The sequence below is a fragment of the Camellia sinensis genome, chromosome 7, assembly GCF_055761805.1.
Source record: "Camellia sinensis isolate YWXY chromosome 7, ASM5576180v1, whole genome shotgun sequence".
Lineage (NCBI taxonomy): Eukaryota > Viridiplantae > Streptophyta > Magnoliopsida > Ericales > Theaceae > Camellia > Camellia sinensis.
In genome coordinates, this window is record NC_138967.1 from 5,446,864 (window position 1) to 5,467,812 (window position 20,949).

The window sequence follows — 20,949 nt, forward strand, 5'->3', positions numbered from 1 at the left end:
CCATGCTTTAGGACGCGAATGTTTAGTTTCGGCACATTTATGAATGTGCTAACGTTCTGTGTTACCTTTATTAGGATGTCAGGACAAGGAAGAGGTGCTAGGCATGGTAGGCCTGCGAGGCAGGAAGTACCCTTACAGGATGATATTCCGGCAGTGCAGGAGGGAGTTGGCCAGGCCAATGTGGCTGAGCCAGCGGGTCAGCAGGCTATAAGTGCCTTGGCCCGAGAGATAGCAGGAGCTTTGGGTATTCTCAGAGCTGGGAATCAGGCAGCTGAGGTAGGGCCTTCTTTGTTGAAGAGAGAATTCTTCCGGTCTAATCCGGACGAGTTTATTGGGGATCCAAAGGAGCCACTGAAGGCTGATGAGTGGTTAGAGCAAATGAGTAAGACGTTCGGGATGCTTGGCATCGAGGACGGAGCACTGAAAATGACCTTGGCATCCTTCCAACTGAAGGGAGATGCGGGTCAATGGTGGAAGTACGAGAAGACTCGAGTTGGTGGTACATGGGAGGCGTTTGTAAATGCTTTCCAGGAGAGATTTTTATCTACAGTTGCTAGGGAGAAGCTGAGGGACCAGTTTTGCCGGCTTAAGCAGCAGGGTATGTCTGTGGCAGAGTTTGAGGCCACTTTTACTAGCTTGTCCAGGTTTGCACCTGAGCTAGTGGCGTCCGAGGAACGCCGTTGTTATGAGTTTGAGCGGAAGTTGAGGCGTGGCCTCAAGTTAAGGGTTGGTGGATCTTACATCCGAGAGTACAGGCATTTGGTGGATGCTGCAGCTCATATGGAGCTTATGATGCAGGAGGAGAAGGAGGAGAAGCATAGCGGTTCCAAGAGGAGCCAAGATGGTCAGGGTGATGGCAGGAGACAGAAGGGTTATAACCCTCAGCAGTCTCAGGGTGGAGTTGCTAGATCGACCTTTCCGGTGCCGAGTGCAGGCTCGGGGAGGGGTAGCCAGGGAGGTTTGACTTGCTACACTTGTGGCCAGTTGGGTCATAAGTCTTCGGTTTGCCCGCAGAAGGGCGGAGGTTAGAGAGCTGCTTCTTCTTCAGCTAGACCGCAGAGTCAAAGTTTGGACAGGGGGCAGCCCTTATCTTGCTATCAGTGTGGACAGCCTGGGCACCTAAAGAGGTTCTGCCCACAGTTGAGTGCCACTTCAGGAGCGTCTGGTTCTAGACAGACGCAGGGTTTTCAGCCAGCTCAGTCTGTGCAGGCCTCGAGGGCCAATCCGGGGGCTTCATCGTCCCAGTCAGTGCAGCAGTCGTATGCTCCGAGGGGTGAGCAGGTGGATCAGGGGCCTACAGGGCGCATATATGCTGTTACCGCGCAGGATCTAGTGCCGGCTCCATCAGTAGTGAGAGGTACCTTTTTGTTTTGCAACTCGGTTGCTAATGTGTTGATTGATACGGGTGCATCTCATTCTTTTGTATCTGCTGCATTTGCATCTGTGTTGGAGTTGGAGTTAGCGCAGTTAGCATCTCCTATTTGTGTAGTATCACCTCATGGAGGTGAGTTGATTCTGAGACAGGGTTGTAGAGGTTGTGATATAGAAGTCGCCGACTATAGGCTTCCGTTCCCTTTCGTAGTTATGCCCATGAAGGGCTTTGATATTATCTTAGGTATGGACTGGCTATCGTCATACCAGGCTGTTATCGATTGCTACAGCCAGAGGGTCACTTCATGTACCTTGAGCGGGGAGTGGTTCCATTTCTTGGAAGACCGGGTTGGTAGTGTTTTGCCACCGGGGTATGATTCGCGAGGGCGGAGTTAGCTTAGTGGTCTACTTGCTAGCTTTGAGAGTGGTGAGTGTGATGAGACCCAGCTTGTGTTGCCGAGGGTGGTTTGTGAGTATTCGGATGTCTTTCCCGATGACCTTGTTAGTTTGCCACCTCACCAGGAGATTGAGTTCTCTATTGATTTGGTGCCCGGCACGGCGCCGATTTCTATGGCACCTTATCATTTTGCTCCAGCAGAGTTGATTGAGTTGAAAGTTCAGCTCCAGGAATTTCTAGACAAGGGCTTTGTTCACCCTAGTGTTTCACCGTGTTGAGCACCGGCCCTGTTCGCTAAAAAGAAAGATGGTGCCTTGAGATTGTGTATCGACTACCGAAAGTTGAATCGGGCTACGGTTAAAAATAAGTACTTTACGCCCCGTATAGATGATTTGTTTGACCAGTTGAAGGGTTCCCGTTGTTTCTCTAAAATAGACTTGAGATCGGGTTACCACCAGTTGAGGGTCAGAGAGGAGGATATTCCTAAGACGGCATTCCGTACGCAGTATGGCCATTATGAGTTTCTGGTGATGCCATTTGGGCTTACCAATGCACCGGCAGTCTTTATGGACTTGATGAACCGGATCTTCCGGGAATTCTTGGATCGCTTTATGGTCGTTTTCGTGGACGACATTCTTATATATTCACCTTCAGAGGAGGAGCACGAGGCACACTTGAGAGTGGTGCTTGAGTTACTTAGAGCCCATAGGCTGTATGCCAAGTTTGGGAAGTGCGAGTTCTGGCTAGGAGAAGTCAAGTTCTTAGGCCATGTGGTTTCTAGGGAAAGGGTATCTGTTGATACATCCAAGACTGAGGCAGTGCAAGATTGGGCACAGCCTAAGAGTGTGTTTAAGATCCGCAGTTTTCTAGGATTAGCTGGGTATTACCGCCAGTTTATGAAGGATTTCTCCAGATTGGCTTCGCCGTTGACTAGACTGACTCGTAAGGGAGTCAAATTTGTATGGAGTGAGACTTGTGAAAAGTCGTTCCAAGAGCTGAAAGTGAGATTGACCACCGCCCCGGTCTTGATTATTCCGGAGAGAGGGTTGGGTTATGCAGTTTATTGTGATGCCTTACGAGAGGGTTTGGGTTGTGTGTTGATGCAGGAGGGGAAAGTGGTAGCTTATGGCTCACGTCAGTTGAAAATTCATGAGAAGAATTACCCTACGCATGACCTAGAGTTAGCAGTTGTGATCTTTGCCTTGAAAATCTGGAGGCACTACCTTCATGGTGAGAGATTCGAGGTGTTCTTGGATCATAAGAGTCTGAAATATCTCTTTTCACAGAAAGACTTGAACTTGAGGCAGAGGAGGTGGATGGAGTTTATTGAGGATTACGATTTTGAGTTGCATTATCATCCGGGGAAGGCCAATGTTGTGGCCGACGCTCTTAGCAGGAAATCCATAGGTGATGTAGCTTGTATAGCCATCCAGGAGTGGAAGATGTTGGGGCACTTGGCGAGTTTGATTTGCTACTGGGCGAATCCGTTGAGGCTGCGACCTTGTTTTCTGTTATTGTGCAGCCTACACTTGTGACTCGAGTGTTAGAGGCACAGAGAGGTGACCTTGAGGTAGAATCCCTCCGAGAGAAGATCTCTAGTGGGAAAGTTGAGAAGGGCCTGACGGTGTATCCCGACCTGAGTGTGAGATACCGAGACCGTTTGTTTGTGCTGAAGTCTTGCCGAGAGGAAGTACTCCGAGAGTTTCATCATTCGCGCCTTGCGGTGCATCCGGGTGGTACTAAGATGTATCGGGATTTGGGTCGCCAGTTTTGGTGGCGGGGTATGAAGAGAGATGTGGCAACTTTCGTGTCTAAGTGCCTTACTTGTCAGCAAGTGAAGGCCGAGCATCAGAGGCCAGCGGGTTTGTTGCAACCCTTGCCTATTGCCGAGTGGAAGTGGGAGCATGTCACTATGGACTTCGTTGTAGGTCTTCCGAAGACTCAGCGGGGTAGTGATGCTGTCTGGGTGGTTGTAGACCGGTTGACTAAGTCGGCACACTTCATTCCTATGTGCGTGAGAGATTCGGTAGATCATCTTGCCGACTTGTATATTCTGGACATAGTGAGGTTGCACGGGGTCCCAGTGACGATCGTCTCAGATAGAGATCCTCGTTTTACTGCTAGGTTGTGGCAGAGTTTGCAGAGTGCCTTGGGTACTAGATTGACCTTCAGTACGGCTTATCACCCTCAGACTGACGGGCAGTTCGAGCGTACTATTCAGATCCTTGAGGATATGCTTCGAGGTTGTGTCCTTGACTTTAGTGGGACATAGGAGAGGCACTTACCATTGGTGGAGTTTGCCTACAACAACAGCTTTCAGTCTAGTATCGGTATGGCACCGTTTGAGGCCTTGTATGGCTGACCTTGTAGGTCTCCGGTTCGTTGGGCCGAGGTGGGCGACGCACCTTTGTTGGGTCCAGAGTTGGTTAGAGAGACGACGGAGAAAGTTGAGCTTATCCGTAGGAGGCTTGTTACAGCCCAGAGTCGTCAGAAATCTTATGCTGACCGTAGGAGGAGACCTTTGGTGTTTGAGATAGGTGATCATGTCTTTCTGAAGATATCACCTAGGCGGGGTTTGATGACGTTCGGGAAGAGTGGGAAGTTATCCCCTCGGTTCATTGGTCCTTTTGAGATCCTTGAGAGGATTGGCGAGGTTGCTTATCGTTTAGCTTTACCGCCGCAGTTGTCCGGAGTTCATGACGTGTTTCATGTGAGTATGCTTCGGAAGTATGAGCCGGACCCATCGCATTTTTAGATTGGACCGACTTAGAGGTAGATGAAGATGCCTCGTATGAGGAGAAACCAGTTCGGCTCTTGGATGGACGGGATCAAGTCCTGCGTGGCAAGACCATCCCTTTAGTGAAGGTTTTGTGGAAACATCACGGAGTGGAGGAGGCCACTTGGGAACGTGAGTTGGAGGTCCGCGAGAAATATCCGAACATGTTTATTGATGTGTAATCTTGTATTTAGACTTTGTAGTATTGTTGGACTTAAGAGCTTTATATATACCTTATGTTGTAAAACATTGATAATGTTTTTGTTTAATGGAAATATGTTGTAGAACTTACCCTGATATGGGAGTTGATTATAATATTGCATATGTTGGCTATATTGTAGAAATGGAGTTGTATCATGTATATTGATTATGATATGAATTGTGAACCATGTATGTTAGAAATGGTTGGAAATGGAAGGGTGATGCGTGCTGATAATGCACTTGTAAATTATGTTGTGAAATGCCTCTTGATAAGAGATGGAATGACCGGTAATGGGTCCAGCTATTGAATGTTAAAAATGTAACACTGTTTAAAATGGAGGAAAACCTATTTTTTTTAAACTTGTGCCAAATTTCGGGGACGAAATTCTTTAAGGGGGGAAGGTTATAGCGATCCCGGGTTTACCCTTGTTGTACAGTGATCCGGACATGTGTCCGTGGATGATAGTAGTTGATTATTACCTTGTGTACATCCTTTCTTACTTTGTATTTGAGTTATAGGATGTGTTGGGCAGGTTTGTTACAGGTTGGTTGAGTTTAGAAACCAAAACTAGTTGCCTAGATTTTGACCTGTCCGCTCGAGCAGGGAGTTTAACGCTCGAGCGGGGACCCTTTTGTTACTAGTCCGCTTGAGCGGGGGTTTTGGCGCTCGAGTGGGAATTTCACCCATCCAGTATTTCCTGTGCAGTGTTGGACGCTCGAGCGGGATTGTGTGAGTGCCGCTCGAGCGGGATTGTGTAAGTGCCGCTCGAGCGGGAGACCTGTCTTCAAAAGTGCTGGGAGTGTGCATCCGGCGCTCGAGCGGGGGATTGGCCGCTCGAGCGGGAGTCTGTGAGTGCCGCTCGAGCGGGGCGACTCTTATTTAAAAGTGAGATTCGACTTTTGTATCACTTTTTCAAGATCTTTTCTCTCTCTTACTTTTCCAAAAAGTCATTTTCAGAGCTTCTCACTCTAAAACCGGCCCTTCTCTCTTAGATTTGATCTAGTAGGAGTTGTTTGCTCACTTTTGGTCTTTACGAAAGTTGTGTTGATCGTCGAGGGCTACATTTTAATCTGACAATTTCAGAATTTGAAGCATTTTGGTTTTGGTCTTCATCTCCATGGGAGCTCAAACTTTGAGGTAGGGATATCCTACTCCTCTCTATGGATTTTGTCTTTAAATTTTAGTATTTTGAGATGTTGGGGTTGGTTTGGTAATTTTGTGAAAGTTTGGGGCTTTTGTGTAATTTTACAAAAGTTGGGGTTTAGTTTATAATAAACCTAGATGCATGTTTGGCGTAGAGAAATGGAATAAATGTTGGAACATTGATGAAAATGGAACCTAAGGGTTGCAATGTTAATTATGGAAAATGCCCTAATTACATTGTTTAATTAATTTGTGAAATTAATTTGAGAAATGAGAAATTGAAATGGGAAGAATGGAATTGGAGATGTATGGGAATAAAGGGTGTTGTTGGATTAATTATCACTCACCTAATTGGAATGTTGATTTAATATCCATTTTGTGCATTTATTTTCTGTTTAGAAATAACTGCTTTGGGCTATCGGTGGAGGATAGTCTTGATTGTTGTAGACAATGCATGATGATTAGGCAAACTGAAACTAATCACTGGAATGTGTCATTGAGTATGACTGTTGAAAGAATACATTAAATTTATGTATTGATTGATGATGTGTATAATAACTGTTTATATGCATTGTGTTGTGTTGGAGGAGATAGGGGATGTACTCCACGGTTTAGGGGATGATAGGGGATAGACCTCTAAACCGGATGTTGTTTGGGAGAAGATAGGGGATGGACTCCATAGATAGAGCTCATATGCTTATCTAGTGATGTATTGACACAGCTCATATGCTTGTCATTGGAAGTGTGATATAGCTCGTATGCTTATCTGTTGATGTGTTGATATAGCTAATATGCGTATCTGTTATGAAATGGGTAAATATTTAATATGAGTTACTGTCTCATATAAGTTGATGGCCAGGTTCTGAGCCATAGATATGAATTGAGAGTTATAAAGAAATGGAAAATGAAACTGTAAAGTGTTGTAAGTGGAGATATCTGTGTAGGCCATCTATCAACTGCTAATCTTTTAGTCATTGTTCATATTTGGTTTAGTGTATTTCTACTGGGCTGTGGCTCACCCTATATGGGAACATCATTTTCAAGTACAGGTAGCATGCCACCTCCAAGGACATAGCTTGGGAGGCCTGAGGCTAACAGACTTTTGTGTCTATTTTTCTTTTGATGTATTACATGTAAATTTAAGCCAAGGGCTTAAGATGTAATTGAGCTTGTGCTCTCTTTTTGTAACCAAGTGTTAACTTAGAAAGCTGTAAGCCCTTAGGGCATTTGCTTTTGTTGTTAACATGTAATACTTTTTGTAATGAAACTATGATGAATAGAAGAATGTGGAACTATTATATATATCAAAGCATATCTATATTGATGGGTTTAATGTTATTTTTTTGAGGGCGTTACAGTTGGGACTTTCGAAAAGTTTGTTCGAACTGTAGGGACTTAGTCTGGTGCGCTACATAACCCAAAAAAAAAAAAAAAACAAAAAAAAGAGATTAAGAATGTCTAAAAAGAAAAAAAAAAGAATACAATATGAAAGATATTTGCTAAAGACAAAAAAATAAAAAAAAATAAAAAAATAAAAGAATTTGAAATGAAAAATCTAATTATTAATAGCTTAATATAACAAAAAAATTGAAAAGATGAGTCCCGATCAAATGATGTAATAATTAGAGAAGTTGGGTATCTAATTTGAAAGGGTAGAGGTGCTATTCGGTCATGGTGGATTTATTTTTTGATCCTATTTTAATAATTTAAAATATTTATTTATTTTATAACATTTGTTAAGTATAATATTCATGTAAAAAATTAAGATAAACAATGTCAATAGGCGCATTATTAGCTCATATATTGTCTTTAAAAAAATAATAATCTATTGTTAAAATTATGTAGTTACAATGCATGATCAATTTAATTTTTTTATTAAATGATATGCACAGTAAATTTTACAAAATAAACATTTCAAATTATTGATATAGATTTAAACGTGAACCCACCAAATCGAATAACATATCAAGTCGGATACTCAAAGGGAGAGAATAAATTTCCTTCTATAAATATATCAACATGGAAACAACTTTGTCACCAACGTTAATCAATTTATTTCATAGCACCGCATATTGACATGTGTACGTGGTGCGGTGATACTTTTTCAATAAAATTATAAAAAAATAAAGGATAAATTACTAATAAGTCTTAATAGTTAGACTTAATCCTCATCAAGTCTTATTGAAAATAAGTCTTGATAAAATTGTCGCTAAAAATAATTTTTTTGTGACAATTTTTTTATATATGTTACTAAAAATTGACAATTAGTGATTTTTTTGTCATGATTTTTATAAATTATCGCTAAAATTTACAATTAGTAACGTTTTTTATGACAAATTTTTCTCATAAAACTTATTAGACAATAAATCCATTTATTAGAATTCATTCGTAAGTCTCCAAAAAGAAATGGATGTAATCAACCTTATCTTTCATCCATCAATTAAGATTGATCAAAATCAGCTCTGACTATCATATCTCTTAGGAGTTTTCTTAAGTGTGCAAGTGCACACCATGTGCCACTTACACAAAAAGTGTAAGTGTAAGGTGTAAGTATAAGTATAAGGTGTAAGTGTAAGGTGTAAGGTGTAAGTGGGTTGCACATGGTGTGCAACCTCAAAAAAGGTGTAAGTGTAAGGTTTAATTTTTTACAAAAGGTGTAAGTGTAAGGTGTAAGTGTAAGGTATAAGGTGTAAGGTGTAAGTTGCACACCATAACCAAACCCATCTTCTTAACATGTCACAACAAATTCACACAACACGAAAAAAAAAAAAAAAATGCAAATCAGTGAGGCCTTCTCGAAATATTTATAAATTCATAAAATAAATTTTAATTTTAATTATTAAAATTGATAAAGTTCACCACTAATTTGAATTTTTTTTTTTTAAGAAAAAATTCCATTTAATTGCAATTTCTCAAAAAAAAATTAAATTATGACTCAGATTGAAGATTTGATAATGAATTTATGAAAGAAAAATAAAATATCTAATATACAACCTTTACAACTTCAGTATATATACATATATAGAAAACTGTCATCATGTTGAAGATGAATCTTTTTCCCCACAAGTAGACATTACATATGAATCATTCTTCGAGAGAGATATGCTTGGAACTTTTTATTCAGAATTGTCTGGGAAAATCATTTCTCATGATTCATGAGAAGGACTAGTGTTTGGCTTCCAATGTTGGCCTTTCAACCAACACATGATTAAAAAATATCTTTAAGAAAAAAAAAATGTGAAATCCGTATCACTTACATGGAGTCCCACAAAATAAAAATAACAAAAAAAAAAAAAAATCCGCAATTAAGACATGTATGATTGGATTTTGTTTACTATGACTCCACTTCCACAGCTTTTTAAACCAATTTCATTCTGAGTGATTATTCAGTATTTCCGAAGTATGGACATGTAGTACTTCATAAGGTTTTGATTAGTAGAGAGGGATAGAGGCCTACAATTTACGTTAGAAATGGGGGAACAACATGGGGCTTAGTAATTGATGATTGACTTAGAGTATGGTCATGTGGTGTTTTGAAATTATTGAATAATTTCCCTTTGATTTTGGAATTAAGTGTATAAAATATATATATATATATATATATATATATGTATATAATGTAATAAACAAGCATGATTGAAATTTATCATGCAAGAATAGCATTCAAATTTTTCCCCAATAAGTATTTTGGGTGAAACATGACATTGACATGCTTTCTTTTGAAATTCCTAATTTTCTGTTTGGATTTTAAATTTATGAATTCTTTCCATAATCTTCCATAAATTTAAGGTTCAAACATAATCTTAAGCAATGGCTGTAGAATCACAAGCTCGTCTGTGTTATTTCAATCTTATAGTAACTAATTTAGTCTTTTTGTTTATTATTTAAGGTCACCCTAGTTTTTTTAAACACTATTATGGAGTCAATCTAGTAATTTCTTTTTATTTTTTATTTGAAAATGAGAGAAATTAAATCGAGTTATAATTAAACATGTGTATGAATAATTTCATTCAATTGAAATTGTATTGAAATAATTCAACTTGGGGAGAAATAACTTCTAAATTATTTTGAACAAATTTTTTTTAGAGTTGACACTGATTACAGTGCTTCAAGATTTAACATTTTCATTTTATTTTTTCAGCCTAAAACAACTTTGAAAAAATATATATATACAAAATTAAATTATAAAAAATATAGATAATATGTATTTTAGTATAATAGGGCCGATTTATAATAAAAATAAAGAGAATTTCAGTGAATAAAAACATCATGTTGATATGTAATTAAAAAAATATAGAAGAAATTACCCATAATTTTTTTTTTAATTTTATCAATTTAAGCCATAACTTTTTTATTTGTTTTTTCAATTTAAATCATTTGCTTAATGTTGGAAAGAGGTGCTTCTACAGTAAAGATGCTAAAAGCTTTACGAAACAAGATAAAAATCCAATCGGGGTTGGAGATCACTCAAGTCCCCACAACCAAAAGGGTTTAATTAGAATTTTGAAGTCCTACTTGGGCTACTTTCTCGAGAGATCAATTCTCAAGTCATGTTCACTTATGAAACTATTTTTATTAAGTAAAATTATTTTTTTTTTACAAAAATGATATTTTAGTCATTATATTCAAGGTAAATGTATATAAAAAAATTAAAATATCCTATTCTACTGAGTTTAATAACCAAAATATATATTTTTTAGTTAGTTTCACTAACAAAAATAGACAAATGATTTAAATTGAAAACAAATAAAAGATTAGAATATAAATTGACAAAATTAAAAAATCAAAATTTACTTTGTTACAAAACCCAAACCCTAAGTTTTTTTTTTTTTTTTTTTTTTTTGTAATTTCCCAAAATATATATATAGTTTTTATGATTTAAATTGCTCAAACAAAAAAGAAAAGAAAAGAATGAGCACTTACCAGTAAGTCTCATACACAAAGTTTAAAACCTATCTAATCCCAAAACAAAATACTTGTACTAATTAGTCTTACATATTTTAATTGTTACTAAAACTCTTTTTTTTTATTATTATAAATTATCCCAACACTATCGGACTTCTATCAGACAGTTACGAGAGACTCGCCGGAATGTTCAATATCATCAAGAAGTCGCCGGAGTATCGCCAAAGTGTTCCGAACGTCACTAGAAGTAGCCATAATGTCCAGAATATTTGTTGGACATTAAGAATATTGTTGGAGACTCAATGGAATGTCCAGAATATTGCCCAAAAGAAAAAAGAATAAATGGAGAAATTATAGAGAAAAATGTAGCGGAATGTGGTAAATATTTGATAAACTGAAAGAAAAAAATAAATAACAACAATAAACAGCAACAATGGAAAATATATATATTATTTTTCAATTTTTGTAACGTTTAAGCAAATAATCTCCAATATTGATCAAACTGAAAAATAAGTTTTGAAATTGTAAAATGTTATAGTTTCAAAATATTATTCTATTAATCATTTATTCTTATTAATCAAATTGAAAAACATGTTATGAAATTGTAAAATTTTACAGTTCTAAAGAATGTTATGAAACTGTAAAATTTTACAGTTTTAAAGCATGATTCATTTCAGCACCAAAAAAATTAAAACTATAAAATTTTACAATTTTCACCGCCTGTAACTAAAACTTAAAAACAACTTGTTCAGAATTTGAAAATTTTCTCCATTAAAATAAGAAAATAAAAGTATGTAGTAGAGAAAATGTAAAAAAATTTAGAGATCGAAAATTGTACTCTAATAACTAGTTTTTGTTTAGATCTTGTCGGATCTTATGCAGATCCTACTAAGATCTTATGTAAATATGAGTAGATCTATATCAAATTTGAGTAGCTTTACTCATCTTTTTTTGTTGAAAACTCATCTCATTTACCGTCGGTGAGAGTGAAGTTAGGAGTTGGTGGCCGGTGGTTACCGGTGAATTCCAATTAATAGTGGTTAGGTCGTCGGTGACTATATATTAGATAAAGAAGAAGAACAAGCAATGCATGGTTGATGAAAATCAGGAAGAGAAAGAAGTAGAGAAGAACAAATGCACAGAGAAAAATAAATAAGAAAAATACATAGTAAACTTTTGAGAATATCCAAAAGATTGTTGGACTACACAGATTTCTCTTCTTTTAAATATGACTTACAGATAATTTGTCCAAAAAAAAAAAAAAAGGCCCAGTGGGCCTGTAGCAAGCCCGTTCAAACTTTCCAGCCTCTATATTGGGCCAAACAACACAAAACCCTCGCAAACCCCTAGAGAAGAAGAGAAGAGAACAACACCGCACAGTCGAGAAGCGGAGAGAGAGGGGCTTTGGTTTGAGCTCCACAGACTCATCAATGGCGGCGAAACGACAAGGAAGCACCGAATCGAAGAAGAGAAAGAAGTTTTCAGCTAAAGAACCCGAGGATGGTGAGAAATCGAATCCGAAGAGAGTGAAATTTTCCTCCAATCATCTAAACAAAGGTCCGAAGAAACCTTTCAAATCATCCAAACATGAGGGAGGGAAATCTAAATTACACTTGAATCATCCAAACAAAGGTCCGAAGGAACCTTTCAAATCATCCGAACATGAGGGAGAGAAATCGAATCCGAAGAAGGTGAAATTGTCTTCGACTCACCCGAAGAAACCTTTCAAATCATGCAAACAACAGCCTTTCAAATTGAAGCCGCAGTTCGCGAAATCAGAGGCCGGTGGAGAGAAAAATGTTTTGAAAACGAAGCGCGAACTTCGTTTAGAAGCAAAGGTTAAATCTTTTTCTTTTTTTGATTATTTGTGAAGATGGGTCTTTTTTGTATGTGAATTTGGAAGAGCTGTGTAATTTTTGTTCATGATTAGTGTTTAGTACGGTTATTTGATTCAACCCTTCACCAATTTTGTCAACAAATTCGATTCCAAATTTGAGTAAAAGTTTGATTTGATATGAACTACTACTCCAATCCTTTCATCAAATTTTTATCAAGATGTTTTTAAAAATTCCCCTTTTATTCCAAAATTTCATTTTCATCAAATTTGATGAAAAATAGTCATCTCCAATAATGCTTCATCTTTTTAAATTTTCATCAAATTCAAATTTTTATGAACATTTGATGAAGGATTGGAGATGCCCTTATCTTATATCTTTATTTCTGACCCAACATTTCGTAGTTGCTAAATTGTTTGCTGTACATATAGAGTTAATTTATCTTCTCAATATTTGGTTGCTTATGTTAACTTTGAGAAGTGGTTTTGATAGACAATGATGAATGGTATGTGAATTTTCTTTGTGTTTGGCATTTTGATTTATTGCAGGAACTAGCAGAGGCTAGGAAGAAGAAGAGGAAGCCACATTACACTCTTGAACAAGTATGTAGCATGTACTTAGTTAGCATTGTATCTCTATTCAATTTAAAATTTTTGTAACTTATGGGGTAAAATGATGCGTGTTAGTGTGTACTGAGTACTAGTAAATTTTGTAAATGTTTGTTGAAAGAAACCATGGCTGTTGTATTTGCAGCGCAATATTTTGGCTGTTTTGCTGATTACATAAAATTTGTTTTCAAATAATGAATAGTTGTGTCCTCTCTCACCTCTTGGATGGAATTTTCATTGATATACATGAATATATCGGCCTCGTTCATCTCGTCATGCACATGTCTCGATGAAACAGAAGAGGTTACTGTAATCACAATCGCAGTGATTGTGCTCTATGCAACTGCTAAAACATGTAGTCTTTACTACCTTTGATTTTGTTTGTAGTTTAAGCAAATGATTCCTAAATTCTTATGTAGCAATTGTTTGTGGCCACTGCTATATAGAATGGCTCCCCCTGCTTGGTTTTTTTTTTCTCTCTCCCTCTTTGGCAATGTTTGTTCTATGGCTGTGCATATGGAAATGGTGCATCATACATATCTTATTTGTTATTTGACTTTAGGTGTTACTTTTCATATGAGGAACATGAGGTGAACTCAACGCTTGATGCTTCTGGAGATCCAAGTTCATATGCATGCCATCATCTTTCAAAGCATTTGAAGATTTTGTTTTGTTTTACAGCATGTTTGGAAGCCACAATACTTGATTGAGCTGTTTACACATGCTCAGTGAGTTTGTGTGATGCCTGTTGTCTAAGTCAATTTCTGGTTTTCAATAGGAGCTTGCATCACTGTGGGAAAAGATGAGGAGGCGTAACATTGCCAAAGAAGATAGATCGAAGTGTGTATTTTGATATGAATGATACATTTTCCCTTCATCATGTTTTTAAAATCAAATGCTATAATACAATATTTTTTAAATTTGTCTGAAGGTTGGTGAGTGAAGCTATACAGAAGATGAAAGGGAAGATTCCTGAAATTGCAAGCTCTCATGTTTCTTCTCGCGTTCTGCAGGTTTCTACTTATTCTTTCTGATTACATTGGTATATGAAGCTTTTATTGATTGTATTAACCTGTGGTAACTCTATTTTTTCAACCTTAGACTTGCGTTAAGTACTGTTCACAAGCTGAAAGGGATGTTGTATTTGCGGAGCTTCGGCCACATTTTCTCACTCTTGCATGCAATACTTATGCAGTCCATCTGGTAAAGAAGATGTTAGATAATGGTATGGTTCGTTTTAATTACTAATAGAACCACTGAAGTGCATTACTTGAGAGGTGGTTCATATATGTTTTTCTATTGTTTGCAGCTTCAAAGAATCAGTTAGCAGAGTTTATTTCCTTCCTGCATGGGCATGTTGCTTCTCTTCTTCGACATATGGTTGGCTCTGTTGGTATGCTAAAACTACTTTTGTCCCTAATTATGAGTTCTTTTTTCTTTTTAATAATAATTTTTTCCTATTTATTTAAGAAACAATTTTGCTTAACCTGCTATTTGATGTTACTTTTTGATATGCCTAGGCCATTTGGGTGAGGGCATTTGAGAGGGCTAGAATTATAACACAGCACATGGCACCAGCACAGTGTTGAATCCAGTATAACTGATCTTCTAGCTCATGTATTAAATTTCCAGGATTAATACTATTTCGTTTGTTGCAGTTGTTGAGCATGCATATCAGTCGGGAAATGCAACTCAAAAACAAGCTCTTCTGATGGAATTGTATTCTACCGAGCTTCAATTGTTTAAGGATTTGGTGTCAATGAAAGAAAGCAGGTAAATTATCAGCTGTATAAAATTCTTTTCCTCTGAAGATTTATGAAAGAAAGAAAAATAGAAGTTTTACTATTATTCAGCGTATGTGGGTTTTCTTTCCTGCATATTGGTTTCATGTATTCTCTTGATATTTGCACAAAACTTCAGGAGATTGTTTTCTTGAAAATTTTCTGCATTATTCTTTATCCTCAAAGCTGGATGTTTCTTTCAAACAACATTTATGTGTGGACATAAGTGTAACTACTTAAGGGCCAAAAAACTTTTCCTACATGACACTTGCTTTTCATAATGTGGAATAAGACAAGAAGATAATTTGTCTGTAGTTGATGTAAAGATTGTCCAATCTACAATTTTGAGTTTTTGGCTGGGAATGTGGTGTCATTGCCTCAATATTTTATGAGAATTGGCAACTTATCAATGATGTGATGCAGATGTTGGAATTTGGAGTGGTAACATTCCTTTGGTCTTCTTTCTACACTATCTTTACATGAACTATGTAAATTATAGTCAATGTGATATATGCAAGAGTTTTAGAATGTGTTGGTTTTCTTATATTTTCATGGTTATTAATGGTGTCTTCAGGTTAGTAGATGTAATTTCTAAACTGGGTCTGCAAAAGGCTTCTGTCTTACGATACATGAGTTCTTTGTTCCAACCAATTTTGGAGAAAGGAATAGTGGACCACTCTATCATACACAAGGCATTGATGGAATACTTCAGCATTGCTGACAAGGTATTGCATACCTTTTTACATTCACCCTAATGATGTATAATAATATATCCCTTTGACAAAGCATTCTTGCCTACTTGGTATGTGGGAGGCTTTCTCTCCCGATTGGTCCTCTTGTTTCTAAACCAAGTTTGTTTAAAGGCCTCAGCTGCAGATGTCATCCAACAGTTGTCGGGTCCACTACTTGTTCGAATGATCCATACCAGGGAGGGATCTAGGATTGCGATGCTTTGTATCAAGCATGGGAGTGCAAAGGTTTGTTGAGATTGATCTTGGTTGTATCTTATTCTTGAATTTTTTTTTCCGTCAATGTGACCTTGTCCTTTTTGGGTTTGATTGTGATGTTTGTGGACTCCTGAATTGCCCTTTGATATTTCTCTTGTTTTAGGAGAGGAAGAAAATCATCAAAGGAATGAAAGGTCACGTGGGCAAGATAGCTCACGATCAGTTTGGGAGTATGGTGAGGATCTCTTTTTAAATTTGTTAGACTTTACTCTTTCTTTTTTGTCCTTTTTTTTTTCTTCCTGTAATGAATCCTTCAAATCCATTGTTTCTCCTCTCCATCTACACATTATATTGTTTTCTTTAATTGGTGAAGAAGTGACAATTTTAATTTACATTTCAATTGTGGATCACAGTCTATCTTAACTGTAATTACAATTGAGAATAGTTTCAGCCAGTTATTATCTTATTTGTTGATTTGCACCATCTAACAATTAGTGGGGTTCATCTGTTCCACTTCTGTCCTGATTCAATGATGCACTTTTTATTCTTCTGTTGCTCTTTTCCTATTCTAGCCGAATTTTATAATTTTTTTTTTTTTAAAAAATTTATGTAAAATTCTTGGCCTACCATTTACATTAAGTTCTTTACAGGTGCTTGCCTGCATCCTTTCAATTGTTGATGACACTAAACTTGTAACGAAGGTTGGTTTCTTCAGCATTGTTATCATTGTTTTATCTTCTTAACTGATGGTGTATCGTTTTTTATTTGGGTTTTTCTCTTTAAGATTACTCCTGTTTACAGGTTGTCATTCGTGAGCTTCAAACAATGTTGAAGGAGCTTGTTCTGGAAAAGGTTTATACTGTTCTTGTGCCTTTCTATCTCATTAACATTTGAAAGGAATTGCAATGTAACATTGAATAGGAAGGGTGGTCTAACAAATATTTTTCATACATGGCATGCTTACCAAAGCAGTATGCCTATCATTCTGATTCTCTTACTTCTAAGTGACTGATCTTTTTTTCTTTGGAAGATTGGTTAGCTATAATTACATTAATATGGTTATTAAAAAGCTTCTAGAGGGTATCTCTGATGTCCCCTCTTTGGAATAATTCCTTTACCAAAGCTATGCTCTGGGTAAACTATCTTTGTATTTTTCAATTTCTTTTATCAAATAGATATTCTTCTAAGTTGGTTTCTTTGTTGATTTCAGAATGGAAGGCGTCCATTATTGCAGCTACTTCATCCCAATTATCCTCGCTATTTCAGTCCTGATGATCTGGTTTCTTTGAATCTTACTATTCCTTCTCTCTGCACCAAGGCAAAATCCAAATCTCTTTAGCTTTTTGTTGAACATTTGAACTATCTCAGACAAGTTATGCAGCTGCATTGAAACTTGATTGAAGTTTTCCCTCTTTATCAGGGTGAATCAGACTTAAATTCTGACTCAGATAAGAAGAAGAAAACTTTAGAGGTTGGTAAAGATGGTGAAGAGAACAGTGGCACAGAGGATGTTATAGCTGAGTCTAACAAAAGTACCTCTGGTGAGAGCACTGACTTAATTGATGGTGGGAAAAAGGATCATCTGGTTCGAAGACAAGAGTTGTTGGTCAATAGTGGTCTTGCTGAGGTTGGTAATTTCACTGTTTCTTTTGCACATCTTTAAGAAGAATTTCTCACTTTCACTTAGTTGCAGTCTTCAGCCATAACATATTGGTTATATGTTATTCACATTAACTATGACTTATACTTAAAACTGGTTTGAGATGTTAACTTTGTTGCTTGCATGTCTTGTAGAGTCTCATTGATGCGTGCATTGAGAGTGCAGGAGAATTACTTAGTTCCAATTTTGGGAAAGAGATCATTTATGAGGTAGTAATCTCTTTTACTACCAATAATTTTATCTTGATGTGAAGTTTAATCATCTTCCATGGATTTGTTCAGTGTATTAGCTGCAACAGGAATTGTGTTTTTATTCATTTTTTAAAGTAGAAATTCAATAAAAGGTGCAAAAGGCTGTGCAACCAAGTACATATGAAGTATGCAATGTTTCCACCAATAAAACCTTGATATCTAAATTATGTAACGAGTCCAAAATAGAGTTCAAAAAGTGGTCAAGGCTTTGATAGACCAACAAAAAAGAGTTACCTTGTTACATAATTCAGATATCGAGGTTTTTATGTGGAAAACCAAAAAAAGGGTTACCTTGGTCTTTCACTTTTCATACACAACGTTTCTTACTTCTTCCTCACTCACTGCCTTCCTTGTTCTTGATTGCCTAAAGTTATGGTTGATTTGTTGACTAAGTCCAAGGTGATCTCTCTGGTTGTGATGTAATCCCCAAGAAGTAATAATTGTAGTGTAAAATCCATGTCAGCTCATCAGTATTCTTTATGTTAGGATTTGATTCATTTTTTGGTTAGCAATGCTAGAGACCAAGAATTCAGACACAAAAGTATCAAGAAAAATAGTTTATGGTTTAGATTCAACTTTTATATGGCGGGGCCAACACTTCAAATAAATTTGTATCATACATTTTTTTTCCTTATTACTTTATTTCTTGGTCTCTAGAATTATTCTTTATTGGCAGATCCTTGCTTAACTTTTACGTTGTTAATTCATGTAGGTTGCAACTGGGGGTGCCGGTGGCATTCTCCTCTCAACATTGGATACAAATTTGGATGCCTTGCATCGAGCTATAGCATCACTTGTTGCAGAGTCTAAATTAGAGGACTCAGAAGAAGAGCATCTCCTTGAAAATTTCCATTCTAGCAGGACAATTAGAAGACTAGTTTTAGATTGCCCTGCCTTCGCTTCCATCCTATGGAAGAAAGCGTTAAAAGGGAAATCTGAAATGTGGGCCCAAGGTCACAGGTTAGATACTGTTGTTTGCTGCTTTCTGTACATGGTGAATTTAATTGTTTTGGCAAAAACCATTTTTCTCTATATTTTCTGACATTTGGTAGGATAGGAAACGAAATTCAACAGAAAACAAGGACATTTGGGCAGAAAATGTTTTTTACTTTTGAAAGTTGAAAAATGTTTTTCGGACTAAAGTTTTACAATGTCACTACTGCCACCTTACCACCACCACCACCACCCCCATCACCATCACTGTCGCCACCTCTAACACTCCCATCACTACCACGGCCACTGCCGCCAACACCACCTCCACCTCAACCTCCATCTCCACGACCCCACCACCACCACCTCTAACCACTGGTATAGTAGTTTCCAAGTCGCAACCAAACATAGGAAAACATTGAAAAATGTTTTTGGCCAGGAAATGTTTTCCTCTGAAACAATCATAGCATAAATATGAATGGGCAATTTCTGACGGTGCTCTTGTTGTGTACACAGTTCTAGGGTAGTTTGTGCATTCTTGGAATCTTCAGATTCTGTAGTACGTGAAGAACTGCAGCCTCTAATAGACAGTGGTATGCTTAAATTACCCGAGAAAAAGCTGTCAGCGAAGGAAGATTGAAGTCAGTAAATGCAGTAAGAGGAAAACTGCACCTCAATTGAACAAGCATGGTGAGCTTTGTTTGGGTCTATGGCCGAGTCACCTTTGTATCATTTTTACTTAAAAAAGTCATTTTCCCTTAGTGTTCTTGAATGACCAAAAGTGTATCTGAGAGTTTTGCATTTTGGTTGGGAAAGGAAGTGGAAGTTTTGTAAGCATATTTCGAGTAAATTACAGTCAATTATTTAACGAATTTCACTTTTTAAGCTGCGATTGCATGTTTATTACAATGAAATTCATACTTGAATTTAGTCACTCCCCTTTGAGATCTAAATTCAAAGATTGGGGAGGAATGTTTTGTTGTGAATCTGTCTTCTGGATAGGGTAGCCTTAGAACAGGTAAAGAGATGGATTTGAAGATTGGTTGGTCATTTGTTGGATTGAAAAGTAGGGTTTCTTTTGCTGATGCTGTGATAACCTTCAAACAATTCTTTCCTAAGTTAACCTATGCTTTCTTTATGAGAATACCATGATGTTTTCTGTTGTCATTTAGCTAATTGCTTTTCTGAATGCCATCAACCGTTGCTAAAGCACCAGTTGTAAATAATTGGCAGGGAGAGGTAGAAGTCAAAAACTTCCATTTGTTTTAGCGGAAAACACACCAAAAAAGAAAAGAAAAAAATAGTATTATTATTTATGAACAAATATTTTTCTATTATGTTTATAGATGCAACAGTATTGTTAATTATAATACAAATCCGAAATGACCCGATCTGATTTATCCTTAGTTAACTGGCATTTAGATTATGATTTTGGGAACTGGTATTTAGATTATGATTATGGGTAGAAAAAAGTGCATAGTAACTATAAATAAAATATAATTATATTTTATCCGTATTTCCTTTTCAAATCATTGCTCATTCTGTTTCTTTTTCAAATCATACATTTTCCCTTTCTTTTTTCAAATCATTACCTTATTGCATTTTCCTTTTCAAATTATGATCTAAAATGTATCTTTCCAAAAACCTTATAAATTACTCGAATCAAAAAATTCCCTTAAACCTTATGACATAATTATGCTAAATTACACTTTTTTATAAAAGAAAAATGATTAGTTCTAATGAGTTTTAATAAGAGTGAATCTCATTGTGATATGATATTTTGACCTTAGTTTTGTTTATTTTATTCATACCACCTCATTAGAGTTCAATTAAAATTCTAAAATTAGTGGGATATATCATTATTCTTTATAAAAAATATATTAATTATATAAACAAAAAATAATACATTAAACACATAATTATACTAAATTACACCTTTTTATAAAAACATATATTAATTATATAAGTAAAAAATAATATCATCCTTTCATGCCATTTATATTAATTTTATTCACTCTTTAACTTCACTAAAAATTTCGTAGACACGTTTGATTGAGAAATTTTTAAATAAATAAATAAAATACATCAATATTTTACATCATTTCACACTTTTTTCTTTTAAATCCCTCCCTCAATGAGCAGC

At 36.5% G+C, this 20,949-nt stretch overlaps 1 protein-coding gene across 1 annotated transcript; it reads left to right on the top strand.

The window, feature by feature from the left end:
* The first annotated feature begins 12,131 nt into the window (after nt 1–12,131).
* Nucleotides 12,132–19,696, top strand: LOC114306600 (pumilio homolog 24). Its single transcript, XM_082877336.1, has 17 exons — nt 12,132–12,632; nt 13,178–13,231; nt 14,016–14,077; nt 14,169–14,250; nt 14,339–14,462; nt 14,547–14,630; nt 14,896–15,010; nt 15,593–15,743; nt 15,882–15,995; nt 16,129–16,200; nt 16,616–16,666; nt 16,767–16,817; nt 17,176–17,283; nt 17,386–17,592; nt 17,760–17,834; nt 18,589–18,836; nt 19,323–19,696. Exons 1-17 carry the CDS (start codon nt 12,225–12,227, stop codon nt 19,444–19,446), a joined length of 2,130 nt encoding a protein of 709 aa, XP_082733462.1. The 5' UTR covers nt 12,132–12,224; the 3' UTR covers nt 19,447–19,696.
* The last annotated feature ends 1,253 nt before the right edge of the window (nt 19,697–20,949 follow it).